The sequence below is a fragment of the Otolemur garnettii genome, unplaced genomic scaffold, assembly GCF_000181295.1.
Source record: "Otolemur garnettii isolate 467f Iridium unplaced genomic scaffold, OtoGar3 scaffold00171, whole genome shotgun sequence".
Taxonomy (NCBI): Eukaryota; Metazoa; Chordata; class Mammalia; order Primates; family Galagidae; genus Otolemur; species Otolemur garnettii.
In genome coordinates this window covers 2,648,861-2,671,046 of record NW_003852566.1, presented here as the reverse complement: position 1 = coordinate 2,671,046, position 22,186 = coordinate 2,648,861, and the positions used below count along the sequence as shown (strand labels likewise).

Here is a 22,186-nt window from a genome sequence, read left to right as displayed (position 1 = left end):
TCCTGGCCTCAGGAAGGAAGACTGTGGTGTGACTCAGGGAGAAAACGTGTTAGAGCAGTTTTGTTCAGTCTGGGTTCACAATTGCTCTGTAATTTAAGGGCTGTTGTCTGTGATCCTAATATCATTGAAACAAAAATGTACATAAAATATTATAATTGAATAAAAAATGTACATAAAATAAGATTGGTATTGATCAGTTATTGGAAATTTTGTGACCAGAGACTTGTAGGAACCTAAGCCTGCATGTCCCCTCAGAGTTGACTAAGGTGGTGTTCTCAGTGACTGCACAGAATACAACTACAGTGAATAAGGAGAATAGACTGCATTTAAAATTCAGTTATGCCAGAAACACTTAAGAACTGCCTCCATGACCACTAGCTGCTCACAAATGTAATCTCAGAATTGGAGAAATACCACAAGTTTGTCACTAAGTTATCAGCAACTTTACCCAGCACTTACTATGTGTCAAACTGTGTTCTAGACACTGAGAATAGATTAACAAACAAAATACACAAAGTTCCTTCCTTCATGGAACTTATCACATTCTAGTGAGAGAAGACATAAACAAATCAACAGATAAATACACAGTATGTCAGGGATGATGTCTTATAGGGAAAAATGACGGAAGGTGAGGGAATGGAGAATGATGGGAGGGGACATCTCTTGGATGAGGGGGTGTTTTAGGAAGATATTTGAAGAAAGTACGGGAGAGAGCCTTGAGATATCTCAGCAAAGAGCATCCCGGGAGTGGGAACAGCAAGGGCACAGCCTCTGAGGCATGTCCAGGGAAACCTGTGTGGCTGAAATAGGGGTGGGTTTCAGGGTAGATGATGAGGCTACACAGCTTTTTGGGTTGTTTGTTTAGCAAATACAAATGGCCAGTACAAGGGTTCTGCAAGGAAGTACCCAGTGAGATCATTTTACAGTAAAGACCCCGGAGAAAAACCTCACCCATCCCACAAGGAAGCACGAGTTTTTTAATTCCCTATGTAAAAATGACCAAGAGAGTCACTAGCCATTTGTGGATACACTCTAATATAAAAGACAAAACCTAAAACAGAAAGAAAAAGCAAGCAGGAAATAGATACTCACAGGGAAAAGAAAACATAGGTATCTGTATAATCCTCACAAGAAATCAGAGAAGATAGTTCATCCACAAAATAAGAATAGGATAGAGTAAATACAGAATATTCTGAGAACTCTTAAAAATTAAACATACGGAAAATTCAGTGAAAGTATAAAATCGAGAAAAGTCCCCTAGAAAACATAAAAAGACAAAAAAATGGGAAACTGGAGAGAAAGAAGAGGCCCAATTCAACCTAAAAATGATAGGCGTTCTTGAAAAAGAGAACATTTACAATGAAAAGAATCATCAAAGAAATAATCAAGAAAATGAATTTCTACATTGAAAGGGCATTCCAAACGCCTAGCACAAAGGATGATAACAGACTCCCTCTAAGACCTCTTCTGGTGCAATTTCATACACTGAGGGCAAAGAAAAGATTCTTTAAGATTCTATAGAGAAACAAAAGATATTTCATGTGAAATATCAAGGATCTAAATAGAATCTGTTTTCTCATCAGCAAAAATGCAAATTAGAAGACAACAGAAAAGTGCCTTTAAAATGCTGCCAAGAAATTATTTCCAGCCCAGAATTGTATATCAACTAATGTAACCAAAGTAAGTATAGAATAGAAGAATATAGATATTTTTAGACACAGAAATTCTGATAAGAGTTCCAGCCATCCCTTTCTCAGAAAACTACTGAAAGATGTGTTCCAGCCACACAAAAAAATTAGTCAAAGAAAGATGAGTGCAGGAGTTCCCTGAAACAAGATCCAGCTCAAGGACAGGTGAGGAAGACCCAGCAGGATGGTCCTAAGAGGTCTCAGTGGCCACAGTGAAAGCCCAGAGTAGCTGCTTCTCAAACTTTAAAAACTTTAAATCACTTGGAGGGCTTGTTAAACACAGTTTTCTGGGCCCCAAGCCCCAGAGCTTCTCATTCAGTGGGTTTGGAGACCCAGAAATTTGCATTTCTATCAAGAGATATTGATAATGTTAGTGTGGTCCACACTTTAGAGTGCTGTCATCTAGAGACTAACCAGCTCAAATGGGAGGCACATCAGAATGCTTCTAGCACACATAGCTTTCTCAAGAAGAAAAAATGGATCAAATATCTAATGTATTCAAATGTCTTGAAAGGGATGTAAATAGAGGAGAGTTTAGTATTAAATGAATGATATGTACACAGAATCTAAGCAAATGAAAAAAATGATTATAACTTAATTTCAGGGAAAACAAAAGATTGTGTAAGAAAGAAAGATGTTCATAATCTTAACTGATCCTTGAATTACAGAGAGTAGAGTTTATAACATTGTAATAATAGAAACACTGAATATTGATTTAACTTGAATTATTCTATAACCATGTAGGGAAGGTGGTGGTAATATAGGGAGGTGGGCATACTTATGGACAAGGGGAGGAACAGTAACTAAACCTTCTTTCTTTCCACAGTGGGACATCACCAGCTGTTACTTACAGAAGCAGCAGCAGTGCAGGCATGTTATATAGAAATGGGAAGTAATTCCCAAAATACCCAGCTGAAAGAGTTGAATGAGGTGGCTTTATAAAATAAAATGAAAACAATGAATGGAAGGTGGTACCAGATAAAAACAAGACTTGGACCAGAGGAGAAAAACTGAGTGCCCAGGAGGCAGGAAGGAGAAAGTGCCTGACCCCTCAAGGAGAGTCAAGGTGTCCCAGGTGACCTCTCTGGTCCTGAAGGCTGATAAGGACAGAGAGGGAAGAAGGCCACAGCAGACAGACAGAACAGATGTGCAGACGTGCTGGGCATCTAGTGGGACAGTGAGATGTCTTGTATGGCTGGGCCGGGATGGGGCAATGCCTGGGCATCTGTGGGCTGGGCTGGAAGGTAAGTCATCTTATGCACTCTGCTAGGAAATCAAGCACCATTGCTAGGAAATCAGGCACTATCTTTTGTAGGCAACCAGGAGTTCCTGAAAGTTTTTAATCAGGAGAGTCATACTGTCAGAAGTCCATTTTAGAAATAGAAGGCTTGGCGTGGTGGCTCACGCCTGTAATTCCAGCACTTGGGAGGCTGAGGCAGGTGGACTGCCTGAGCTCACAGGTTCAAGACCAGCCTAAGCCAGAAAGAGACCCCTATCTCTAAAAATAGCTGGGTGTTGTGGTCGGCACCTATAGTCCCAGCTACCCAGGCTGAGGCAAGAGGATCACTTGAACCTAAGAATTTGAGGTTGCTGTGAGCTAAGATGCCACAGCACTCTACCAAGGATGACCAAGTCAGATTCTGTCTCAGAAATAAAAAAAAAAAGAAAAGAAAAAAGAAATAGAAGAGGAAGGAGACAGGAGGAAAGGAGTCTCATTCATTTGAAATAATGTCGTTGCAATGTTGCAAAGGCGACATCAAACTATGGGAAAATCCCATCAGCCCCACATGGCTGCCTCCCTGGTCTGAGTCATCACTCTCAACTGACCCTTTACGCCAACCTACACAGCTTGGTTCACCTCTGTGAATCACAGCTGCCTCAGCTACCAAATGGATATGTCACCAGGCAGCAGAAAATTAAAGCTCTGGATCTAGGGTTCGGAAGATTTGGGCTGAAATCCAGCCCCACTGTTTACTCATGGTGTGACCCAGGACAACAAACCCCAACTGCCTCCCTGTGAAATGGAGATAATAGTTCCCCTACCTTAAATGTCTGTAAACACTTTGCATGGGGCACCCAGCAAGGCTCTGCACATTATTGCCTTTCTGCCCTCACACAAGCCAGCCTCCCTTGCTCTCTCTTAGTCACCAGCAGGATCTGACAACCCAGCCTTAGCGAGAGGACCCTGCAGTATTTTAGTTTGAGCTCTTGGCAGCAGAACACTCCCCAGGAGTAACCCACATTGTGATCTAAGAGCTGTGATTCCCTGTAGCCCCAGGAGACTGTCTCCTTTTCATGTGGGCCAGGAATGGGAGGTGTAAGCCCAATTACCTCATCTCTGATCTTACCAGACCTCATCTCTCAAAGAGGTGGCGGCTAAGGGACCTAAAATAGTGGTCATACTTCAACTGATTGGAATGTCTGTCCTAGCCCAGGTGTTTCCATGGCCATCCAAGGCCTCAGGACAACTGCCATGTGAAGCACCTTTTAATCCCCTCAGGCTGCCACCCGTGACCCTCAACTGCTGTCATTTTAGCAAGTTACTTAACCTCACTGTGTCTCAGTTTCCTCATCCGTGAAATGGGAACATTAATAAATTCAACTCAAACTGTTGTGGAGAATCCATGAGATCATGCAGGAGCGGGTATATCTCAGTGCCTGGCACACAGTCAGCACTCAACAAGTGCTAGCATGATCAGTTTGGCATCACAGAACTCACTGTGCAGTGCCATACACAGGGTTTACTTGTAATGTGGTCACCTCCTTGTGAACCTCTAGCTGACCAGGGCAGGATCCGCCCAGCTCACTAGTGTGACAGGCAGTAGAACGCACTTAGCAAACTTTTATTACAGGGTGGATAAGTGGATAAATGTATTCCAGTGCCACAGCTAGGACTAAAGAATGGAGTGGCATCCCAGACGGCAAGGAAGGAAGAGGCAGAGCTGGGATGGACGTCCAGGCATGGGCATCCCCAGCCCTCCTGTCCAGCACTCTGCGCTTGGCCCCAGTGTAAGGTGACCAGATTTTAACATTGGTAAAGCGGGACACCATTGACGAGGGGGGCGGAGCAGGGGCGGGGCGGGGGCGGGGCCTGACAATAATGCAAACATTGATAAGCAGTTCTCGATAATCACTTCTCAACAATTATTTGTTATTATTACAGTTTAACATTATAAAACTAACAAAAATAATATAAAACTCATATCCTGGAGAAATAGCCACATGGCAGCCAAAACCGTATATTCCCTTACTGTTCTCCCGCCCGTTAGTGCTTTCTTTCCAAAAATCGGGACTTTTTTAACACGCCGCGGGACGCGGGACAAATTGTTAAAAATCAGGACTGTCCTGCCAAAAGCGAGACGTCTGGTCACCCCACCCCAGTGCCCAGCATCGTGCCCCAAACGCCAGTGCTACAAAGAAGCCAGAGGCTGGGGGATGGGGGGGAGGGAGGGACTGGGGTGTGTGGTGGCGGTCTAGGATTGCACAGCGGAACGGGAGTGAGCAGGCACTTCTGGGGTCCCCCGGGACAGTGTCCTCTAGTCACTCCGCCGCCTACCTCCTGGAGCAGACGGGCGCGAAGCCCGCTATCCCGCCCTCCTGGTTTCAGAGCCCGGGCTTGCCCAGCACCAGCTCCCAGGACCCAGGAGCCCCCTCCACCCCCTGCCCGCCCCGCGCCGGCCCGCTCAGCCCACCCACCTGGTGCCGCGGGCGCGAACCGCCAGCACGGCAGCTGAGCCAGAGGCCGAGGCCCAGGCCGAGAGCGGCGCCCAGCAGCACGGCCGGGGCCAGCAACGCGGGCGCCGGTCCTAGCACGTCCCGGCCGAGCAGCAGCCGCGCGTCCCCGGTGCAGGCCGCCGAGCCACGGGCCATTGGGGGCGCTCAGGAGTCCGCCCGTCGCATCTTGCCCGCCGCCGCGCCCGGTCCGGGCCAGCGTCCAGCTGCACCGGCCCCACCAGGACGGCGACGCCGGGCTCAGAGCCCGGACCGGCCGGGGGCGCAGCGCGCTCCGGCAACTTTCCTGCCTGCGCGATCTCCTGGCTCCCGCTCTGCTCCTTTCCCCTGCCCCGCCGCGCCCGAGGGAGGAGCCGAGATCGCCGCCTAAAACTTGGGGCCACCCCGCCCGGCCCTGCCCTCGGACTGAGCATGCTCGGCGACTGGGTGGGCCTGGGGTCCGGAAGCTCTGGAGGCCCTGCCGCGCCGGCCACTGGGGGATCGCCGGCTTAGCGGAATATGAGTCCGGCTGGTTCCTCTGGACGCAGCACGTGGATGCTGGCCGGGGGCTTCCTGGCCGTGGCGTTGGCGCTGGGGGGAAGAGGCTGTGGCCTTGGCCCTAGGGACCCAGGTCACCTCCGGGGCCCTCTTGGAGCTCAGCCTCCTCCGGATTCCCCGGCGGTTCCCAATCCTGGAGCCGGCCTAGGTACTCTTCCCAGGCAAAGCCGGAGGGGGCCCCAGGGGACCGCGCAGGTAAGAGGGGCAGAGTCTGGAGTCTTGGCTTCCTCCCCTCTGGCGGAGAGAAGGCCCCTGGGGCAAAGAGTCGGGGAGGGCAGGATCTGAATAGGAGGAGGCTGGTCCTTAGGTGTATCTGCTTGTGGCCAGAGAACTTGGAGCAAAGGTGGAGACTTTCTTCGGTGTGGCAGCTGCGGGTCTGGACTTTACACGCAGCCTGGTTGGACTCCACTGTGCATCCTGCCAGCTGTGTGATCTAGGTCAGGTCACTTCTGTTCCTATGCCTCTGTTCCTGGGCCACTGCAGCGTCTACCCCAGAGGATCCAAGGGAGTTGGATGCTTCACTGCGTATAGAGCATCTGGTTTAGGCAAGCTCTGGGCCAGAGTGTGGCTGTTGTCCGGAGTTAGGATTATTGGCTGGACTTTTACTGTCACTACACTCCTGGCTGATGCATTTAGCCATTACACACCTCATCCTTCGCCATATGACTGTGGCCCCAAACTTGGAAAGGCAGAGAGCCCTAGCTGTCACCTAGTAATCCCTTCCCTCCAAAGCTGGTCACAGTCCTAGTGCCTTTTCCTCCCAGTGACCTATCATACCGGCCCCTCTTCCCCTACCCATTGACACCCTCTGGGTTCAGGCCGCACAACTTCACCTTCACCTGGGTTCACGCCCTTGGTGACTCTCCTCAGGACTTCCTGCAAACTCTGGCACACTTTGGGAAGTGTGCTCTGGAAACCCACCTTGCACTGCTGGTCAGAAGGGCAAGCTGAGGCCCTGATGGCTCTGACTTGCTCCAGGCCACAGCGAAGGGAGTGGCCCTGTCAGGGACCCACAAGGCCCAGCCTCTGTCCTGTACAGCACACAGAAGACCACAGGCCCCGCGTGAAGAAGTGTTATGTGCTGTGGTCTGGCCCATCGACTCCACTCTGGGGTCCTCTCAGCTCTCCCCACAGGACCCAGTTAGCCCTGTCCCCATCCTGTTCTCTGCCTGTGGGTCCAGGAAATTTGCTGTACTTGCTCAGAGGTTCAGGCATCGACCCCACTCTGGGGTCCTCTTAGCTGTCCCCCCAGGATCCAGTCGGCCCTGTCGCCACCCTGTTCTCTGCCTGTGGGTCCAGGACATTTGCTGTAATTGCTCAGAGGTTTAGGCATCGACCCCACTCTGGGGTCCTCTCAGCTGTCCCCCCAGGATCCAGTCGGCCCTGTCGCCACCCTGTTCTCTGCCTGTGGGTCCAGGACAGTTGCTGTACTTACTCAGAGGTTTAGGTCTCTTAAGGGAAATTCTCTTCCCATTTCATCATATGTGGTCTGGAGAAACTCCACATCCGTGTACTGAGCTTTAAAAAGCCCAATGACAGAACTTTTTCACACGGTCTGTTTACTATTATCTGCCCTGTGGGATGGGAAGTCTCTGGCCTGTTTTGCAGGTGACAAAATCAAACTCAGAGAGCCATGTCCCCAGGCCTGTCCTTTCCCCATGTTGAGACCACACATCCCTGGCCTTAGCGGCTTTGAACATGCTCTTCCTTCTGGGAGGTCAATGCTAGCAAATCCTGGCAGACATTTACCTCTCTCAAGAGCAGTGGTGTTGAGGGCAGCCGCTGCCAAGTGGAAGGGACAGTGCCTACTGGGAAGGGCCTGACACTATCTAGAACCCAGGTGAGCCTAGGGCCCCTCACTTTCAAGGGCCACCCTTGCCTTTGCAGAAACATAAGAATGAGCACCTGTGTCCAAGCATCCTTGGTGCCTTGAACACCTCACACAGGCCCAGGCCCTGCCTATACCCGTCTTGTCTGTGGGGCCAAGCCTCCTTCCTCACAATGGGCCTGTGTCCTTCTCTGTGCTGCACAGGACAGAGGCTGGGCCTTATGGGTCCCTAACAGGGCTGCTGTGGCCTGGGGTGAGTCATAGCCATCAGGGTCTCAGCTTGCCCTTCTGACCAGTGGTGTAAGGCAGGTTTCCAGAGCATACTTCCCTAAGATACTTGTTAGCTGCTCCTGTGTGATTATGTGAAGCCTTCACTTGCGTCTCCCTCCTCCGGTTCATGCACTTGTTCATTCAGTTTACATGTTACTGCACCTGCTCCTAAGTCCCATGCGGAAGGAGGTGCCCGCCTGCACATGGTGACTGGGTGCTTTGAGGAGAAGGACAAAGAGTTGTGAGGGTAGCGTGGAGGGGAGGTCACTTAATTTGAAAGTCAGAGGAAGAAAATGCAGTGGAGACCTGATAGGTAAGTCAGTTTAGGCAGGGAAAGAGTGGGGAGAGGACATCCCAGGTGGCTTGGCATATTCCGTCCTCTCGCCCCGTGCTGCTGAGGTGTCTCTTGCTGAGAATGTTTACCACCTTGTCTGGGCTGTTTGGCTCCTTTGCTGGTTCCTGCAGGCAGAGTTTTTATCTTCTTTCAAGTCTTTATTTGATGCTTACTGAGAATGCCTCCTATTCCACAGTGTTTCTTAAAGTGGGGTCTGGGGGCTTGAGGCGTCACTGAACCATTTCAGGGATGCACAGAGTCAGGGCTGCTTTCATAGCAGTGCTGAGACATCATTTACTTTCCCCGCTCGCATGTTCTCGCAGGTGGCTGTGGGGGTTTGCACGGTGAAATGAAGCATGAGATTACAGCAGATTTAATAGAGAAGCAGATTTGAGAATCCAGCATCTTCCATTACTTTAAACGTAGACGGGATTTGCAAAACAATGTCATTCTTCTCACTATTTTTTTTAATTTAGGAAAACAGCTATTTTTCATAAAATGTGCTATTTATGCTAATATGCAATATGATTGTCATTCCTATTTAAAATGAATTAATAGACATTGAAAAATAATCTCACTCTATTTTAAACACATTGAATATTTGTAAATTTAATCTGCACAAACAGAAGCTTCTTGGAATGTCCTCAGTCAGCTTAAGCTCATGAAGGAGTCCTGAACCCACAAACCTGAAAATCCCTGCCATCCGATAGGCTCTGTCTGATGCTCTGGGACTGGGAGGTGAAAAAAAGATAAACATGTATTTCAGAATAAGTCCTTTCATAATTTGCATCACTTTATAATGTAATAGCATCATTTTGTTCTTCTTTTACTTAAATTACCAAACAGTAATTCGGGTTGGTTGTGATGCCAAGTTCACAACTGCTACTCCCAGGTAGCAGGCTGGAAGTGGTGAGACGGTGGATGTGTCCAGAGCTGGGTGAATTACCAAAATAATAGTAGTAAAACCAGCCAGACACTTCAAAACATTATTTGATGCATTGTCTACTTATTATAGCTTCAAAGTTGCAGCATTGGAATTCCGAGCTGAGGTAACCAATCCCTGAGTACTTCGTGAGACGTCCTCTGGAAAGAGGGGGTCTTTGGGGTTTTCTCTGCTTCCCCTTCTCTCTTCATAGCTGTAGCACCCCAGGGTCTCTCTCTTTTCTGTCAACACTCACATCGTCGCCCACCTACCCACTGACAGGTCCCAGATTCCTATCCCCAGCAGAGGTGTCTCAAAGCTCCTGTGTAGATCCCTCTGCTCACTTGACGTGATCCCCGGAGGCTCAACAGGCACCCCAGAGGTCATGCCCCACTCCGTGCCTAAATCCTGCCTCCTTCCTCCCTCTCTGCCAGTGGCTTCTCTGCCTCCCCCTTTGCTGGGTCCCAAAGACCTGACTCTGTCCTTCCTCCTCCCTTTCTCTATACCTCACATTCTGTCAGTCTACAAATTTCATGGGTTCTATTTTCAAAATATACCCAAAATCAACCCAGTTTTCCCTGTCTTTGTCGTAACCACCATCCTGATCCGAGTTACCAAGCTTTCTCTGGACTAGGGCAGAGGCTGCTGCCCACCTTCCTCCTTCTACTCTTGTCTGCTTCTCAACGAGCAGCCAGAGTGTCCCATTTAACACTGCCACTTCCTGTCACTCCTGTGGGGTAGCCCTCCAGTGACTTCCCATTGTACTCAGAGCAGAAATCAAAGTTCCCAGTGTGACCTAAAAGTCTCTCCACGCCTGTCTTACCACTCTGACTGCATTTCTTGTGTCTGTCCCCCTCACTCACTGTGCTCAGGTACACTGACCTCCTTGCTGTTCTTTGAATCCGCTCAGCATACTCCCTCCTCAGGGCCTTTGCACATGCTGTTCCCTCTTCCTGACAGAATGCTCTTCCCCTAAGTATCCTCATGGTCCCTATTTCCATATAACTCTATTTAAAATGGCAGCCCCCACTTCTGTCCTCCTTTTGTTCTTTATTTCTCCCTGCTGTGCTTATCACCTTCTTTGTAGTATGTTACTATTTTGTTTATAGTATGTTATTTATAGTATGTTATTATTTTGTTTATAACTTTCTTAAACAGTGCCTTGAGAGTAGGACAACTTTGTTCCTCTTTTGGTGATATAACACCATTTTCTAAGTAGCACATAGTAGGTGATCAAAAATACTTGCTGAGCAAGTGAGTGACAGTGAGGTAGCAGGCTGGAAGTGGTGAGACAGTGGCGGGGTGCTGGGAACTAGGCTGGGGATCTGGAAATGTGAGTTTTGGTCTCAGCTCCACCCTTACTAGCTTAGACACTTAGGCATTTCATGCATCCAGTTATAAATATTTATTGTGTGTCCTTGATGCTTTTGGGCTGGCCCCTGCAGTATGGCAGTGAACATGACTGAGCTCTGCACTCCCAAAGCTGGGCTGCAGGCCAGCTTGAGCCTCCCGTTGTTCATCGGCAAAGTGGCCACTTTTATAGTTACTTTTCAGTATTATTGCAGAGATCATAGTAATAATAGTGGTAATACAGCAATAACAGCAGTGATAATAGTTACAGTAATACAGTAATAGCAATAATAACCAGTTATATTGTACTTATAAATATACTCAGTGCTATATTTACTGAGTATTTACTATGTGCTGAGCACTATGCTAAATGCTTTGTGTATATTATCTATTTTAATCCTCTAAAAATCCTTATGAAGAAGGTATAACATCCCATTTTATAGATGAGGAAACTGAGGCCACAGTGGTTCCAGTGGAGTGAGGATGCCCACTCAGATTCTTCACCCCAAAGCACTGGCTCTCAGTGGCTAGATTCTATAAGAAAGTTCTTTGTAAACCTGAATATAAATGTTCTGAGTTAGTTTAGTATCTCCCCTTCCTCCAAAGGGTGAGTTGTTAGGCAATTGCAGTAGTTTCCCAGATAGTCTGAAAGGGTGCTGTCCACTGCCCTGGCCACTAGTCATGTGTGGCTATTTAAATGTAAACATTTCACATGCTTCCTGGCCCCAGGTGGCTAGTGGCTACTGTATTGGACACGGAGTCTGGAACATTTCCATCTCTGCAAACAGTTCTACTCGAAATCTCTTAGACAAGGAGGAGGCAGTGAAGTGGTGTGTGGGGATGAGGCCTGAGTCAGTCAGACATTCCCAGTGGCTCTGGAGGGCCTTCTAGTTGCCAGGTTCTGGCCTTGGCACTTGGGAGGCAGGCCACGACAGACCAGGACCCGTCCCTGCCCTTAAGGAGCCTGTGTTCTCGGAGAGGGAGAAAGGCAGTGTGTAACTGTGTGGCTGTAGTGTGTGTGTGTGTGTGGGGCTGTGCACATGTGTACAATGTGCAAGAGACGGGGGGGGGGGGAAAGCACTTGCTACCTGGGCAGGTGTGCAGGAAGGGTGCTCTGAGGAAGTGACACCTAAGCAGAGCTCTGAGTGGAATGAGGGACGGGCATAGCCACATCTGGAAGGGAGCGTTCTGGCCAGGACTCTGGCCTTTGTTTCAAGGGCTCTGTGGCCGGCGTTGGGTAGGTGAGAGACTCACTCTCAGCCTTTCCTGGCACCTACTGGCAGGGGTGAGAACAGCAGGTGGTAGGGGTGTAAATGAGGAAGCAGGTGAGCAGGAGATTGAAGGAGACCTTGGCTGGAGATGTATTTTCAAAGTAGGGCCTGTGGGTTTGCTAAGGTTTATTGTGAGTTGAGAGCAAGAAGAGAGGAATTAAAGACAAAACCACAGATGTCAGCCTGAGCGCATGGGGGACCAGAGATGCCATCAGCTGATGTGCAGAGGCCCTGGGAAGTCAGTTTGGGTCTTGTAGAGTTGGCTATGGCCCCTAGGCATCCCAGGGTTCATGCATGGTAGAGAGCTGGATGGGTGAGTCTGGATTTGGGGGAGAAACCTGAAGTGTAGGTCTTCATTACAGAGCAGTCAGTGCATAAATAGCCTATAACACAGAGGGCCTGGGTGAGCTCACCTCAGGAGCCCGTCTCTGTGGGAAGAAGTGAGATCCTAGGGCCCAGCCCTGGAACAACCCCATGATTATTGGCCTGGAAGAAGAAAGGATCCAGGGAAGGAGGTGGGGTCAGTGTAAAGGGACCAGGACTGTGACCCAGAGGTCAAAAGAGGAGAGAAAAGGAGAAAAGGCTCCTTCAGGAAAGGAGAGAAGGCTCCTGGTTGGTAGAATAATGGCCCCCACAGATGTCAATGTCGTAAGTGGACAGTGGTTAATTGTCATTATATGTGGACAAGTGGTTAATTAGCTGACCTTAAAATAGGAGTGTATCTGGGATTATCTGGATGGTCCCAATGTAATCACAAGAGTCTTTAAGTGTGGAGGAGCGAGGCAGAAGAGAGGGCCAGCACATGTAGTGGGAAGGTCAGAGAGATGCAGTGAGGAGGACTCCACCTTGAAGGAGTCCTGCTGGCCTTGAAGATGGAGGGAGGAACCATGAGTTGGGATGCAGACCCCTCTAGAAGCTGGGAAGGTGGGGAGCAGATTCCCCCAGAGCCTCCAGAAAGGAGCACAGCTCTGTAGACACCTTGATTATAGTCTGATGAGGCCTATGCTGGTCTTCTGGCCTCTAGAACTATCAGAGAATAAGTTTGTACTATTTTAAGCTGCAGTAGAGTTGCAGTAATCTGTTACAGCACTCACAGGAAAGCAGTGCAGGTACATATCAAATGCTGCTGGTGAGCATGTGTGGTGAGAAAGGAGCTGCTCATTGAGTGGGGCCTTGGGGTGGCAGTGGTGGCCTTGCTGGGAGCTGTGTCATATTGCAGAGAAGGTCACCAGGGAGGGGCAGGATAGCATTGGAAGGTGGTGTCAGCCGGCACCTGTCACGGACACCGTGGGTGCAGAGTACTCAGAGCCCTGAGAGAGGCCCCTCTTCAGTCTGGGGACTGCAGAGAAGACAAGAATGGGAGACACTCAGAATCCAGTGAGGCTGTGCCGGGAGCCAGGGCTGAGGGCTTCTCCATGACGGGTCGTTTGCTCCCTGGGAACCTGCCTCTTCCTCCTGAGTGGCATTGTGGTCCTGGTGATGTCAGGGGCTATCCTGGGACACCTGCTCGATGCACAGCTGGTGTTGGTTGCAAGAATGGAGGACAAGGAGCTGGGGTGGTACTGGCGTACAGTGTGTGGTCTTGGGTGCACCTGGTGGGGTGGCTGAGTCGGGATTGGGCACCTGACACATTGGGTAAAGTGCAGTTCCTCCTCCATTGTGAGCCATTTACAGAAATTAGGTTCAACCACTTTTTACGAAGTTTTTCAGTAAATGATTTTATGCCTTTTGAAATTTTTAGGAGCTGCCCTGCATGCTTTGGCCCAGTGTGGAAAACTCTCACTTTAAGACTGCAGGTGAGTTTTCCTTCCGGTTAACTTCCCCTTGTTTTGACCATGAAAGCCTTCCACTTCCACCTCTCACATTCTGCTGGTGCCTTCCATATCTCCCTCCCCAGGCACACAGGTCGTTCCCTGATGTTTTTATACTAGGGCAGGCATCCTGCCCCCTCTTCAAAGCTGGCTGGAGCTGGAGTGCCCAAGGAGGAGCTTAGGGTCAGATGGGCTTGTCTTGATTTGCCTGTGGAGGAATCTAGTGAATAAAACACAGATGCACAGATTAGCCAGGTGCATCAGTTTCCATGGCTGCTTGAACAAATTTTCATAAACTTAATGGCTCAAAACAACACTCATTTATTCTCTTACCATTCTGGAAGGCAGAAGCCCGAAATCAGTTTCACTGGGCTAAGGTCAAGGTCAGCAGGGCCTCTGGAGGCTCCTTGCTTCTTCCAGCATCTTTTGCCACATGGTTACATTGCTTAGGTGGATGACCTGTTGCGTCAGCGGTCACATTGTCCTCTTCTGTCTGTCAAATCTCTGCCGTGTAAGGACGTCTGTGATTACATCTAGGGCCCTCCTGGGTAATACAGGCAGTCTCGCCACCTGGAGGCCCTTCTTTGAACCACATCTGCAAAGTCTGTTACCCTGAGACGATGTTCATGGGCACATAGGATTAGGACTTGGCTGTCTTTGGGGCCGTAATTTAGGCTGTCACACTTGGTGACAGGAAGTCAACTGACACTGACCTAAGCAAAAGGGAAGTGACAGGCTCATGGAGCTGAGATGGCCGGATCCCGGGTTCTGTTACTCCAGCCTCCCTCTATAGCTCCAACTCTGCTTCCTGTGGGAACGTCCTTCTCAGGTGCTTTCTTTCCACGTTGCTGTCGTGGGTTCACAGGGGCCCCACAGGTGGCACCTGAAGAGAGGACAAGACTTTCCCTAGTAGCTATGGCAGGAGTTCCAGGGAAGCCTGTGGGTGGGCTCAGCGTGGGCCCTATGCCTTTCTCTGCACCTGTCCCAGGGTCTAGGCAGTGGAGTTTTCTGGGGACAGGGATGGACCAGGATCCAGGCAGGTCCTGCTTGTCTGTACACACTGAGTGCGATTCTTACTGAACAGAGGATGAGTCCTTTCTGAAGGGAGGGATCACTCTGGAGTCCTCATTAGAGCTGAGGACCACGAGGAGCCAGAAGTCTTGAACGAGTGGACCAGGGATGAAGGCCTTGAGTGCCAGTGCGGCCCTAAGATGGTCTGCCCAGTGGGTCTGCCAGCAAATATGTCCCTGAGCCCATGGGGCTACTCGAATATGCTGATACTCTGAGTCAGTGGCTGACCTGGTGAAGCGCCCATCTGTTTCCATAGTCAAGGCCATTGTTTCCCAGATGCTCATTGGAAAAGGACCTTTATTTCCATCACAACTTTGTGAACCGAATCCATTGCAGGTATTACCCAAGGGAAAAAAAAAACACTTCAGTTTTATCTAGGACCCAGTTCTACATCTTTTTAATCAAATTTTTGGGGTTTTTTCTATATATATCTTAAAATTCCTTAGAAGGGGTTTGGCACCTGTAGCTCAAGTGGCTAGGGCGCCAGCCATATGCACTGGAGCTGGCAGGTTCAAATCCAGCCTGGGTCTGCCAAAAAACAATGACAATTATAAAAAATAGCCGGGCGTTATGGTGGGCGCCTGTAGTGCTAGCTACTTGGGAGGCTGAGGCAAGAGAATTGCTTAACCCCAAGAGTTTGAAGTTGCTGAGAGCTGTGATGCCACAGCACTCTACCCAGCATGATAGCTTGAGACTCTGTCTCAAAAAAAAAAAAAAAAATCCTTAGAAGGTTTTAAAAGCACTTCTAAAGACTTTCCTATCAATACATTGAGTAAGAAAGACTGAAAAATAAACTCACTTTCAGTTAAAGGGCAGTTTGTATTTGGATAGAAGATAAATGTGGAAGAAAGGCACAACTCCACAATCCAAGTGATTTAGAAAATACAGTTTTTAACGTTAAACATTTGATACAGCTAAGTACTTTCACATGCAGCATGGCATTTAATTGGCCCCTTGGACACCCGTCTAATTGGAATTTTAACCACAGTCCCAAGGGAGGGGAACTGAAGCTCAGAGAACTCAGCTGACCTGTCCAGGGTCCTATACTGACCAGCCACCAAGGAGCATCCACTCAGGAGGACTTTTGACAGTCCAGTCAGGATGTTTTAAGGGATATTCCTGTGTTTTACACATAATGCTCATGAATTTTCCAAATACATTGACGTAGATCAAATTCTAGAGAGAGCCATTTCACGTTGGATAGCTCAGTGGGCATTTGTGTCTGGCTGTGGACAGATCTTCCTTGAAATCATGGTCAGAGTGTTTGCTGAGAGCTTACTCTGCAGTGGGCAGGTGCTCAGAAGGACCCAGAGAGAGGTCAGACTCACTCTGCTCACTTTAGAGTTAAGGAAACTGAGGCACCATTAGTGGATATGCCCAAGGACTCATGGCCAGAGGGGCAGCCCCAGGATTTGAACCAGAGCTGCCTGGCGCCATGCATGTAAGAATCAGGACACCACCTTGCCCAGTGGTTCTGATTCTTGGGTGAGGCTGCACAACCCAGTTGGAGTGACCACACTTTGAGAAATGTTCTTCTTAAGCTCTGTATCTTCCTGGGACCCTGTCTCATTTTCCTGGAGTAGAGATGATAGACAAGCCATTCATCCATTCATTAGTTAATTCACATGTTCAGCAAGACTTTTGCAGGAGCCTTCCATATACTCTGTGTCCTCCAGACCTTAGCGACCGTGTCCTGTTGTCTCCTGCGCTGTATAAGATGTGCATTTCTGTTTTTCAGGGGAAGCACCCCCTGGAATGAAATCCAACAAGAAAATTGAAGTCTTTATCCCATTCCTGACTTCTGCAGCCTCGAGTGGGCCACGGACTCATTCTCTCTTCGCTTTTATACCTTCGTGGCCTGTGAAGACCTTATTTAAAAGAGAGTCTCCTATGACCCACCACATGGTAAGTAACAAGTTCAATACCTTAACAAAGACATCAGAAGTTGGAACAAAACCAATTTTGAGCCAAGCGTGTATACAATGTCACAGGCTTTTGTTTCTCAAAAAAGCCCTTTCCTCATTTTTCACTAAATACAGTTATCAATGGAGAGCAAATCTACTTACTTTTCCAAAGTGCCGTTTCTGCTCTGCTGCATACAGTATTTAGTTGGATAGGAGGTTTGAGTCAGAGCATTCGGTTGCCTCCTGTGGTGTTTCTAAGGCAGGGTTGGGCTCTGTTTTAACCAGGGCAGTTCATCCTGACTTATCATAAAATGCTGGTGCCCAGAACAGCAGTGAGCACTGAACAGACAGGACGTGCCAGGGGCTGGGTGTAGCGCTTTAAGGGCATAATCTCACATGGAGCCTTATGATAAGTTTTGCAAAGAGGTAGTATTATTATTCCCATTTTACAGACAAGACATTGGGGATTAGAGAGACTAAGAAACTTGTTCCAGGTACCGCAGGGAGAAGTGGCAGAGCCTAGATCTGAAGCCCCTGCTCTGTGCTGTCGCTCTTGTTTTATGTGCTGCTTCCACAATGGACTGTCTTCAACATAAGGTTTAATGACTTAAAATGCCATTAGAACCATTGAGCACGGCCAATGGGCTGCAATGGCCACGATCCCCTCCTTGGCTCCCCGCTGAATGGTATGTTTGTTATCTGGGGCTGCTGGGTATATCCTTCATGCTCTGGAGGCCACAAGGCCAAAGTCAAGTTGTTGGCAGAGTCAGACTCCCTCCAAGGCTCTAGGGAGGGCTCTGCCTGCCGCTTCCAGCTCCTGGCAGCTACAGGCCCTCTGGGCTCTGGCTGTGTCTCTCTACTCTCTGCCTCCATCTGCACTGGGTCTTTTCCTCTGTGCCTATCTTCTCCTGTGTGTGTCATTGGATGTAGGGCCCACCTGAACAACCCAAGATGATCTTATCATGAGATCTATAGTTCATTACATCTGCAGAGATTCCTTTTCCAAAAAAGGTCACCTGCATAAGGCTGGGGTCAGGATATGGATGTATCCTTATGGAGGTCACATACAACCCCCTGGAGGGGTCATTGCTCCTTCCAGTCCCCTTGAGTAACAGGGACTTATCACTTCACACAGTAGCACCCTCCATACTCCATCACCCCTTCTGTATTATTTTTTGCTCAACAAGCTATAGTTATCATTTATTGTTTACAAGATGCTACGTGAGCATCAGAAGAATAGGAATCCAGGTCTCTGCTTGGGGGTTCTGGCCAAGACTCATCGGGGCCCTGGCATGCCAAAGAAGCACTAGCATAGGAGCAGCAGACAGGAAACCCACCCAGTTCAGAAGCCTGAGTCAGGCTAATGCTGCTGCATGCCGCCCGTGTGTTCTCTGGGAAACCACTTCCTCATCTGCCTCTGCGCGAATATTCTGCATGGTGAGAGGGTTATGCAGTGGAGAGGGACATGGACTGTGGAAGAGTCATGGGATTCGGAGACACACAGGCCTGGCTCAAGCTTCCTATCTATGACCTTGGGCAAGTGAGTTCACCTTTCTGAGCCTTAGTTTTCTCATTTCTAAAATGGGAACAATAGAATTCACATGTGGAAAGAGACGGGTACAATGCCTAACTTTTGGTAAATGATGGCTGTTCTTGTGATTATTAATATCACTGAGAGTGAGGCCAGGCGTGGTGGCTCATGCCTATAATCCCAGCACTCTGGGAGGCCCAGGCAGGCAGATTGCTTGAGCTCACAGGTTCAAGACCAGCCTGAGCCAGACCAAGACCTTGTCTCTAAAAATAACCAGGCGTTGTGGTGGGCACCTGTATTCTCAGCTACTCGGGAGGCTGAGGGTAGAGAATCTCTTGAGCCCAAGAGTTAGAGGTTACTGTGAACTATGACACCATGGCACTCTACCGAGGGTGACATAGTAAGACTCTGTCTCAAAAAAGAAGAAAATCACTGAGAATGGCCATAGGCCAACTCAGAATGCAGCTTACCCCACTGCAGGTGGGCAAACAGAGAGCGTGGGGTTGGTGGGGGCATGTCACCTCTAGCCAGGAGAGCTTGGAAAGCTCACCCCACAGGCTCAGCATCCTGTTTGGTTAAGAGAATGTGTACTGATCCCATGGGGGCGAGGGCCCTGGGGTTGGGGGTCTGGGGAGGGTGGAAATGAGCGGATACTGTTTGTGATTAGGAGGGTGGTGGAGCCTGGGGTTCCCAGGGCAGCAGGAGGCTCACCTTTGATGGGTGACCCCGGCCTTCATTTTGCAACCTCCACAGGAGCCATTGCAAAGCCAGGGGAGGCCACAGCAGGCGGGTTGTCTGTGTTGGTGGTGGGTCCAGGTCAGGGAGGGGTCGCCCCAGCACCCTGCTCTTTGATTCACTCTGTGGCCCTGGGAGTGGCTGGTGTACTACATCAGCCTGCAGCTGAGGCACACGGTTCATGCTCCATTCATTAGGTGATCTGTTCACCACTCTGCTCACATTCCTCTTGTCATGTGTCTCTCTGGTTTGCTGAGTCCCAGTGACGACACGTGTCCTCATGTGGAGCCCAGACCAGGAACTCTCTGAAGGGGAATCTCATGTCCACATTCTTCTCTTCTCATGATTTTCATTTCCAATCCTTTAATGCCCTTTTAAAAATAAATTTTCTAGGTCATGTATAGATTAGCAGAAATACTCACTCTATCCTCCCTTTAGAAGTTCACCATATTGTACTTTTAAAGAAATAGATATTTCATGAACTGTTTTTCATTTTCGACTGATTTCTGTATTCTATTGTAGTATGGAGACCTTTTAAGAGATGTTCCAGGGACTTCTGAGAATGGAGTAATTTTTCAGAAATGTGCACTGGTAAGTTTTCATAGCTGACTTATACTTGAGAAAATTACAGATTTTGCTCAAATCATGTTAGTGGAGTCATGTATTTAAGAATTGGCAAATTGTGGACTTACCTACCCTTGTCTAGCATGTGAGTGATGAAATAAATGAGGGGTCTGATGCCTTACATGATAGCACCAGGACTGAGAGTTTTTGTTTTTGTAATAATTAGATAACTGTCAGTACAAATCCATAGGAATCATTTAGAATGAGAAAGAAGTATGACATATTTTCCTTCAGATTATAAATATCAGTATGGTACCTGACAGTTTTCAAAATGTATTTAATGTCTTGAATCTTACTAATTCTACAAGATGGTTATTTATCATTCTGTGTTGGGGGTCCCCTGCACCACCCTCAGGTTCATGATTTGCTGAAAGGATTTATAGAACTCAGAATAGCCATTATGTTTAGAGTTAGAGTTTGTTACTGTGAAAGGATACAGATTAAGGTCAGCAAAGGAGAAAGGCAAATGCGGAGAGACCGGGCCTGAGCTTCAGCTGTGCTCTCCCAGTAGAGTCACGTGACAGTGCTCAGTTCCCCCAGCAATGACGTGTGACGGCACATATGGGAGGCCACTACCCCGGGGAGGTCACCTGAGCCCCGTGTCCAGGGTTTTTCTCAGGGCACTGCTGTGCAGGCACGAAACACCAGTAGGACTGACCAGTTTCTTGTTCTCCAGCTCCTCCAGAGGTCACGTGGATACTGCATGGCCCAGAGCTTGTACCTCAGCTCACACTGTGGCCATCAACCCTCTAGTCAGGTCCAAGTCCTCAGTTGTGCAAAAACACTTTAATTAGGCAGGACATTCATTCCATGGGCTTCAGAGGTTATCTCCCAGGAGCTGGTTAAGGGCCAGTCCTGTTTTTGGAATGTGGGGGGTTTGACAACCCAGGCCTGCTGAGTTCATCCTTTACTGCACCACCCTTTTTTTTTTTTTTTTGAGACAAGAGTCTCAAGCTCTCACCCTGGGTAGAATGCTATGGCGTCACAGCTCACAGCAACCTCAAACTCTTGGGCTTAAGTGATTGTTTTGCCTCAGCCTCTCAAGTAGCTGGGACTACAGTTGCCTGCCACAACACCTGGCTATTTTTGTTGTTGTTGTTGGCAATTGTCATTGTTGTTTTAGCTGGCCCAGGCTGGGTTCGAACCCTCCAGCTTTGGTGTATGTGGCGGCGCCGTACCCACTGAACTACGGGCACCACCACCACCCTTGTTTTATCACAGACCCTCAGTTCCCTGTTTGCCTTCCTGGTTGCAGTCCGTGCCAGTGGTTTCTCCTGTGTCCTTCCGCCACGTTTTCTGCCGTGTGCATGCAGTTACGAGGTGTGTACGTGTGTGTACACATACGTGCACCTTCCTGCTCTCCCTGTCTACGTAGTTGGCAGTGTACTACACACACAGTTCTGAAACTTGCTTTTTTTACTTCTTATATTCCAGACCTCACTAGTCTCAGAACACATGTTGCTTCCCTGTCTTCATTCCAGCCCCTGTGTCTGTTTCAGCAGAGCTGGGGAGAAGCGGTGCAGGGGTGGTGGGAGATAAGTCTGGAGAGGGGATCAGGGCAGGAGACCAGAGCCAGGTGGCCAGCCCGACTCATGGGTCACTGGGTGGCTTCTAGCCGTGGAGCTTCTCACGTGCCAGGCAGAGCTAGAGGCCAGCAAGTAGCTGCGCTCATTCCTGGGGTTCCTGTGGCCATCAGAGACCACAGGGCAGGGCTCTGTGTCTGGGACTGAGTCCATAAAATTCCTGAATCCCAAGGAGCCATTGTTTGCTTTTTAGGGTAACATTGATTATCCTAATTTGACTAGGATTCTGCATTTGGGTATTTTCTCTTCTAAGATTCTCTGCAGAGATGATTTCAGTACATTTCAGGGCCTCAGATTTTTTGAAACTGTCTCCAACCAACAGCTTGGCAACTGTGGGTCAAAACTCTCCTGGGTCTTTGATATCTGACAGGGCCCGAGAAATTCTCCGAGCCTCTGTGAGGCAGTGTTACTCTCCGTCTTCCTGGAGACTAATGTGCACCAGGTGGGCTTGTGCATCATTTGAAGAAGCTGGACTTGTCACAAACCTGTCCTCACTTCCTCTCCTCTGGTCCTAGGTGTCAGGGCAGAGTGAATCGCAGACAGCCCACGTGCGGCTGTTTGTTAACAACCAGACACCTTTGTCAGCCAACCTCTCAGATCTTCTCTTGCTGGATAACATCACTGGCCTCACTGTGAGGGAGTCGATCGGAAATAAGAGCTCAGGAGGACTCCAGGCTTTCAGAAAGAAGTTTCTGCAAGGTAACAGTGGTGTTCTGAGTCAGGGAAGGCAGGTGAAGCGAGCCCTCGGATTCTCCTGGGTCAGGTCTCTCGGTACAGGCACATTCTCAGACGCCCCACACGCGTCCACTCACTCAGTCCTTGCGGTGGAGTTTTTTGTCAGGGTTCAGAAGAAGTGACTGCCAGCTGGTATCTGCCCCCTGAACGCTGAGTTTCTTAGTTATGTTAGAGAGAGCTTGGATCTGGGGAAAGAGTTGGAGGGTTTTAAAAATATATATACACCCCATTTTTTATTATGAAACATTTGAAACGTACAC

General features: G+C 48.8%; 2 protein-coding genes across 4 annotated transcripts in view; one reads left to right on the top strand and one right to left on the bottom strand.

Annotated features, from left to right (window-relative positions):
• EVC (EvC ciliary complex subunit 1) overlaps window positions 1–5,745 on the bottom strand; it is a 77,076-nt gene extending 71,331 nt beyond the window's left edge. For both annotated transcript variants that reach the window (XM_012811637.2, XM_003800191.3), the window contains exon 1: window positions 5,385–5,745. In XM_012811637.2, coding sequence (XP_012667091.1) covers window positions 5,385–5,558 — 174 coding nt within the window. In that variant the 5' untranslated portion in view covers window positions 5,559–5,745. The remainder of the gene's footprint in view (window positions 1–5,384) is intronic.
• A 131-nt stretch (window positions 5,746–5,876) lies between these two features.
• EVC2 (EvC ciliary complex subunit 2) overlaps window positions 5,877–22,186 on the top strand; it is a 157,731-nt gene continuing 141,421 nt past the window's right edge. For both annotated transcript variants that reach the window (XM_003800190.3, XM_023519319.1), the window contains exons 1-5: window positions 5,877–6,152; window positions 13,674–13,728; window positions 16,553–16,719; window positions 19,507–19,575; window positions 21,707–21,890. In XM_003800190.3, coding sequence (XP_003800238.1) covers window positions 5,919–6,152; window positions 13,674–13,728; window positions 16,553–16,719; window positions 19,507–19,575; window positions 21,707–21,890 — 709 coding nt within the window. In that variant the 5' untranslated portion in view covers window positions 5,877–5,918. The remainder of the gene's footprint in view (window positions 6,153–13,673; window positions 13,729–16,552; window positions 16,720–19,506; window positions 19,576–21,706; window positions 21,891–22,186) is intronic.